Source organism: Athene noctua, chromosome 11, assembly GCF_965140245.1.
Source record: "Athene noctua chromosome 11, bAthNoc1.hap1.1, whole genome shotgun sequence".
NCBI classification, from domain to species: domain Eukaryota; kingdom Metazoa; phylum Chordata; class Aves; order Strigiformes; family Strigidae; genus Athene; species Athene noctua.
Genome location: NC_134047.1, coordinates 12,906,505 through 12,913,598, shown reverse-complemented (window position 1 = coordinate 12,913,598; position 7,094 = coordinate 12,906,505). Strand labels below are relative to the sequence as shown.

At 45.4% G+C, this 7,094-nt stretch overlaps 1 protein-coding gene across 1 annotated transcript; it reads left to right on the top strand.

Moving 5' to 3' along the window:
* The first annotated feature begins 492 nt into the window (after positions 1-492).
* Positions 493-6,561, top strand: LOC141964715 (cis-aconitate decarboxylase-like). The gene is made up of 6 exons (XM_074915402.1): positions 493-513; positions 1,099-1,153; positions 3,961-4,148; positions 4,330-4,422; positions 4,695-4,900; positions 5,643-6,561. Exons 1-6 carry the CDS (start codon positions 493-495, stop codon positions 6,559-6,561), a joined length of 1,482 nt encoding a protein of 493 aa, XP_074771503.1.
* The last annotated feature ends 533 nt before the right edge of the window (positions 6,562-7,094 follow it).

The window sequence follows — 7,094 nt, the reverse complement described above, 5'->3', positions numbered from 1 at the left end:
GAAAACCACCAATGCCATGCTTCTCCCTCTGCAGCTTGGATTACCTGGTTTGGTGACACTTCAGCTCAATGGGAGGATGCTCTTGTCCCTCTCATTTCCTGGTAAGTACCAGTTTTATAGTCCTCCTCTGTAGGAGGAGCCTGGGGGCAGTTGCTTCACACACTGGCACCTGTTGCATTTTGGAGACAGGAATTTCCTTGAACCTTGTCAGTTATTGTCTTAAATATTTTTTTATTTCCTGAACCAGGGGGGGTTTCCCTTCTGTTCAGCAGAGAAAAACCACCCCTCCTCATCTATTCCCCCCACCCTCTCAGTCCCCAGAGGCTGATGTCATCACACTTGAAATTCAGTTGCAAAAAAACAAAAAGCAAATTGCCTTTCAGAAGCATATATAAACCCCGACACCAAAGCACCTTTCAGACAGACACCTCTCCCATCCCTCGAATAGAGCAGTGCAGAGCTGGGGATTAAGCAGTGGTAACAGCCACCAGCATGGTCTACTTAACCTTACAGGTAACTACTATTTCATGTACAAAGCCTATTAATCTCTGATCTTTGCTTTTTCACTTTAAGGAGGTAATGTCGTTTTCCAGGCAGTTACTCAACTGGTCAAAACTGTCGTGACATTAAATGGGAACCTGCCCCAATACTAACAAAATCAGATGGGTTTTGCAGACACTTTACTCATAGTTACTAACCTGTTCCTTCCATGCTTATTCCTTTTATGTGTCCCAAACGTGTTTTGTATGGTGCCATGCCGGGGGGGTTGTTGTTGTTGGGACGTGCTGTGTTTTTCTCCTTGTGTCCACTCTCAGCCGGTCCTGCTCACAGCCGTAAGCGGATTTCATGGTAGGTCTGAAAAGCCTGTAACTGCCCCTTCTACTGTACTGCTTTATTTCCCTGGCTATTCTTGGCACCGCTGCTGGACTGAGCTTTGGAAAATATTTTTTTTCTCCTTTAAATATGTAGTTACTTTTATCCACTCGTTTGATCTGTGAGTGCCTTACAATGTCATATTAGAGGCACAACCAGTAAAATGGCTCTGAAAAAGTTCAAGCAGCTTAGGTGACAAATGCTCTCTCTCTGTCTTTACTGTAGAAATCCCAGAAGTTCTTGGCAAGCTCCCGGCAAGTTCACAAAACTGCTGCTCATGGTTTGTATCTCTCTGCAGAACAGCATTTCCTATCCTTTTTAAAGAGCATCCCCAAATAATCATGTAATTACGTTATTAAAAAAACCCCAAACAAACAAAAAAAAAATGCTGGACTAAGCACACTGAGATAAACTGCTCAAATTCGTGGAAGACAGGGCATACTTGGGGGGTCTTCTGCTGATTATTGCCCTTGGTTGCTAAAGAACAAGGAGAAAAGTAACAGGTGGTAAAAATGTTGATTTCTAGTCCTGCACTGAAATAGAAACTTTAACTGACTTGGAACCAGACTTTCCAAATTCTTACTCTTTGACCATAAATGTAAGATATTTAAATTGTAGCTGTCATCGGATTGCTCAGATCCTTAACTCCTGTTTGTCATTATTTCTTTATTACATCTGATCTTTCTATCAGCATTGCTTGAAGTGATTCACAGATCATTCTCTGTGTCTCACAGCCAGTGTGTTGTCTTCTCCAGTTCTGTATGTCTACAGATTCTCTGCTTCAGACAAATTAAGCAGAACTTTGCTATGTAGCCACTTGATCTATTATTTTTAAATGTGTTATTAATACAACAAATGCAATGAATGTTACTTAATGAACAATTGAGAAAAAGAGAAATAATAATAATAATAATAATAATAATAATCCATGCAGATCTATTTGGTCTTGGACAGTCTTTTATTTTTATTAAGTTCTGCAAAACAGCTGCCATACCAGGACAAAAACACTGGAGTCATGAAATGCTTTTAACTGAAGGGTTAAAAAATATCGCTGCCTACTGAAGTGACAAAGAGCATTTGATGACGGGAAGGAAGCAATCAGAATTTTATGGGTGCAGTGTGATTCGAACAGATTTTCCTCCAGCCTTTCCAATCTAGTTTAACTTCACTGTTTCCTTCTCCTTGAGGGCGTTGGTGCTTTCATTTGTGGTATAGTGAAGATGCTCTCAGAGTACACAGAGAGGACACAGATTTTTGTCAGCAGAGGGTTTCCAAACTGCTGAGTGTTACAGATTCCTGTAACAATATATTTCATAGAGCCACTGCAAGGGATGAATTTTATTTCAGTGAATCACAGCAATGATGACATTCTCAGCTGTGTTTCCAAGTGGTTTTTAGACTCCTAGGCTCTAGGTGAGCCCAAACATATTTGCAAGCAAACTGTGAGTCAGTAGACATGACATTTAAGAATGAATACAAGCTAGTGAAATTAGGGAATGGTAATTTTTTCTAATTGCAATATTTTCTGTTTAAAAAATAAAGTGTCATATGTACCTGCTGATTTTGATGAGGTTTCCTGTAAGATGTTGAAGCAAAGTATTTTATTTTCTTGTTTCACTCATCTTGACATTTTCATGTGATTAGTTTCCTTTGGACATTAATGCCATCTTTTATCTGCGTGTGTGTTTGTGTGTAACCCTGCATACATACATACATGTGTGTATATATATATATATGGACTTGCAATCATGCAAATGTTAGCTATATTGAAATTTAGAGTTTTCCCACTCTCATGTGCACTCTCAAAATTATATTATAATGGGTCATAATAATTGTAATTCTATGAATTATAAAGTCATCAAAACAAAGCAATTAGTCACAGAAATTAAAAAGCACAGTGGTCCCAAATGGGGTATTTTCCACAGAATTTTAACACCTCCAGAGGTTTGTAAATGGTAACTTCCGAAGCCAAAAGTGCCAGTAGTTTGTGCTGTCTGCCCAGCTCTACCTTACAGGTCATAAATACAGGCACATATTTTGCCTTAGGAGGCTCTATGTGTTGCTTCTTGTCTGTCAGCAAAGGTGTTTTCAGAGACAGGAAAAGCTTTCCATAAAGCTCGGGAGATCTTCTGCTTTAATACCCTTTTGAAGCATAGGCTGAATCCTCTGATATGCTGAGCTCAAGTATGAAAGAACACACAAAGGACTTTTTTTTTTTTTAAGTACTAAGATCCTTTTGAGTGCATAGGGCTTAAGAGCTTTGCTAGGTGAGTCAAGACACCTCAGTGCCTTATAGGACCAAACTTCTGGATAAATCCAGGCTTTGGGTCTAGTTCTGCTTGCCAAAACATAATGGAAGCTATAGGAAGTTTTGGGTTTATGTGATCGACTCACAACAGGGCACCACTGGTAATGTAGCAGGGCACCAGCTCTGCCTTTTCTCCGGATAAAGGGACATAATTTGTATTGACTCCCCAAAAGATGGTAGCTTGAAACCCAGGTTAGGAGGATGTGGCTGAGTCCTGAAACTGCTTCACTTGAACCTTCCTGAAGCCACCCCAGGAGGTGCCCAGAGCAGTCTTCACAGCATGTGAAGGCAGTAGGAGACAGGATGTGCTGTCGACCCTTGAAAACCCATGGAAAGGGTCAGGATTCACACCAGTCTGCTCGCCTTGGGCTCCTTGTGCTGACAATGAGGGAGAAATAGCACCTTCCCCTCAAAGAAGATGCCAGTTCCCTCTCCAGGAGCATCTCTCCACCATCTATAGAGGGAGCCTGGAGCAATGGTACGCCTCTCCTAGGCTCCACCAGGTGCCTGAAGCCCCAGGAGATGACTCTGGGCCCAAATGACATTCTCAGGGAGAGGCTTACAGCCTGGGACAGCACAGGGAAGCTGTATGTCACCTCCCAAGTCTGTAGGGCTGTATGCAGCCATGTGACCCAAGGGACGCGCTGGACAGATCCTGCACTCTCCAGCTGCCTTTGCCCTTCAATAAATTCAGTGACACTAGAGAGTGAAGACCTGTGAGCTGTCAGAACGTGGCCCACATGTGTCTTTATCCCCTTCCCTCTCTCTTGGTGCTGCAGTGGTGGCCAGGAGTGCTCCAGAGGAGACCGTGACCAGCAGCTTTGCCTCCTTCATCCATGGAGTTCAACCCGAGCACTTGTCCAAGATCGTCCGTCACAGAAGCAAGAGAATGATCCTTGACAGCATTGGGGTTGGCCTTGTGGGCAGCACAACGCATGTGTTCGATATCGCTCTGCAGTACTGCCGGGTAGGAACAGCCCCATATTACCATGTAGTTAGGTGGTCCCCAGCCTGACACCACCACCACAATCAAAGGCCTTATTCCATGTCTGACGTAGGACTTTTGCCTTGCAGTAGAGGGGTGTTCTGGCATCCCACAATCACTGCTTCACTCAAGGTCCTCACCTGAATTTCCCTCCCTTTCACAGGAGCTGTACTCTTCAGCTGCCGTGAGCTCTGTCTATGGCAAGCCAGGCATAAAGCTCTCCCCCACGCTGGCTGCATTCACCAACGGAGTTGCGGTAAGGCAGGCTCTTCCAGGAGCAGCTGTGCTTTGTGGTGCCTTCAAAGACGCTAGTTAGTATTACAGGAAGCAGACTGGTGACTGGAGAGGTAATGAGGGACAAGAGGTCATGGGTGCCTCTGCAGTCCTGCACACTGCTTTTAGAGGGATGAACAGCCATCATAAGGACCACCAGTTGTAGCCTCAGCAATATCAGCAAGGACCCCTAGCTCCCTCCCTCAGCTTCCCACCCTCCACACCAGCATGTCCTTATCTCCATTTCTCTGGCAGACTCACTCCATGGACTTTGATGATACCTGGCACCCTGCTACTCACCCATCAGGGGCTATTCTGCCAGCTCTTCTGGCAGCTTCCCAGATGCTGCCTCCAAGCACCAAACCCAATGGCATGGATTTCCTGCTGGCATTTAATGTGGGCCTGGAAGTGCAAGGAAGGCTTATGCATTTCTCCACTGAGGCTCACAACATTCCAAAAAGGTAAACCTCCTTTTCTTTACCGAGTAGGAAGAGGTTTGGTGAGTCTGTTAACAGGCCTACTCAGGGTTTCAAAATGTTAGTTTTAGTCCAGCTGAACTCAGGATCAGGGTAAAGCCCTACTAAGAGCCGAATTCCAGTTCTGCCAGAGTTGATGAGGCACCACATATTCATTTGGTGACCTCCAGTGATCTTGCCTCAAAAATAACCATCAAGAGGACTACCACTGAGTCTGCAGTGTCATCATCTAAGCTAACCAGGGCAAGAGCACAGAACAGGCAGTGGCGCACAGCCATACAGACAGATTAATTGTGGACACGGTCCCTGGCACAATTTCTGCCTGTGTCAACTGCCATTCACCAGGCAGTGCTGTGGTGTGGTCCAAGGGATGGAATCAACAAGGAACTGTTACCCTTGGACATGTTAGATGAAGCCATTTTATTTGTCTAGGGGGAGAAAGTTTGGCTGTATGGACACAAGCTATGCTACCTACACAGGGAAAATTAAAAATTGCTTTCTGGAGGTGCTGAGCTCTATCGTGTCCAATGCAGTTTCAAGTAGACAGTTTTTAGATGGCTGAATTTTGAGTTAGGTGAATCCCACCTGCACCAGACCCAGGAGGGATTTCTACTGGTTGGCCTGGCAGTTCATTTCCAGGCCCAAAGGCAGGTCCGGTAGGTGAGGTGCTTGGGTGCTCCCTGTGCCAATAAAGCAGGGATGCTCATATCTGCAATTTCCCCTTTAGGTTCCACCCTCCCTCAGTGGTCGGCACCATGGGCAGTGCTGCAGCCACTGCAAAACTGCTCTCTCTCAGCACACCCCAGTGTGCGCACGCTTTGGGCATTGCTGCGTCGCTTGCTGGGGCACCCATGGCAAACGCTGCCACCCAAGCCAAGCCATTGCATATCGGAAATGCCACCCGTCTGGGCTTTGAAGCAGCACTGCTGGCCGCCCGAGGAATGGAAGCAAACCCCTTAATTCTGGATGATATTCCTGGTTGCTCTGGATTCAGTGTTTTCTACAGTGTCTATCAACCCAAACCACTGTCCACACCAAGTGACCATCATGAGTTTCTCTTGGAGAAGCAGGATATTGCTTTCAAGCGATTCCCAGCCCATCTGGGAATGCACTGGGTGGTGGATGCTGCCTTGTCTGTCAGGAACCTCTTCATCCACTACGCAGGGTCCTTCTCTCCCTCTTTGATCCGCACCATTGTGTTGAAGATCCCAGTGTCAAAATACATTAATCGACCTTTCCCCAGCTCTGAACATGAGGCTAGACACTCCTTCCAATTCAATGCCTGTACTGCCCTGTTGGATGGTGAAGTGGGCCTCAGCTCCTTCACAGAGAGCAGCATCCACCGGCAGGAACTGAGGGAGCTGCTGGACAAAGTGGTGGTGGAGCATCCTGAAGATAATGTGGCCAACTTTGACAAGATGTATGGAGAGGTGGAACTGCTCCTGCACAGCGGGGATGTCCTGACAGGCAAATGTGACACTTTCTATGGGCACTGGCGTAAGCCTCTGAGCAAAGAATCGCTCCTGAATAAGTTTCGATCCAATGCCTCTCATGTGCTTCCAGAAGAAAAAATAGAAACCATCATCACTATGGTGGACAACCTGGAGAATCTGTCAGATAGTTCCCAGCTGGCCTGCAGCCTGTGAGAGAACAGCAAGTGGGTTTTTGATACGGGACTTGTCCCGGTGCAACTCTTATTCCTTTCTTCATTGGTGCTTTACTATTGATTTCCAATGACAGGAAAGTTCCCACCCGTTGAAGTCAAAGTAGACACTTTAATACCAAAGGTGCACATGAGGCAGGAGGTGTGTCTGTGTGAGTAACTAGTACACAGATTAAATTTCAACTCATGGTTGATGCTGTCTGAGTAACTGAAAGGCCACCACAAATACCAAAAAAATCCCATGGAAATCTGTGAGAATCCTGGGGTATCATATGGAAGCCGATTTCCCAGAAGGAACTGTGTCTAGATATTTTTGAAAGGTGCATTCAAAGTTGTGCAGAATGCCTAACTGCTGAAACTGGGAAGAAGATGAGGTTCAGCTGCAAAATGTGTGCTTTTCTTAGTGCTCTTCTGGGCACTTCTCAGATCATGATTAGTTAGTCATGCTGGCCAGATGAAAAATCTATCAGTTACTGTAAACAGCCCTGCCTGCAAAACTCTCAGGCAGAGAGGGAC

Bases quoted from the DNA above. Each gene is read 5' to 3' on its own strand.
- LOC141964715 (XM_074915402.1), top strand. From the start codon at position 493: ATGGTCTACTTAACCTTACAG. The intron at 4,149-4,329 runs GTAGGAACAGCC...TCCCTTTCACAG, and splicing joins TCGCTCTGCAGTACTGCCGG to GAGCTGTACTCTTCAGCTGC. The intron at 4,901-5,642 runs GTAAACCTCCTT...TTTCCCCTTTAG, and splicing joins GCTCACAACATTCCAAAAAG to GTTCCACCCTCCCTCAGTGG.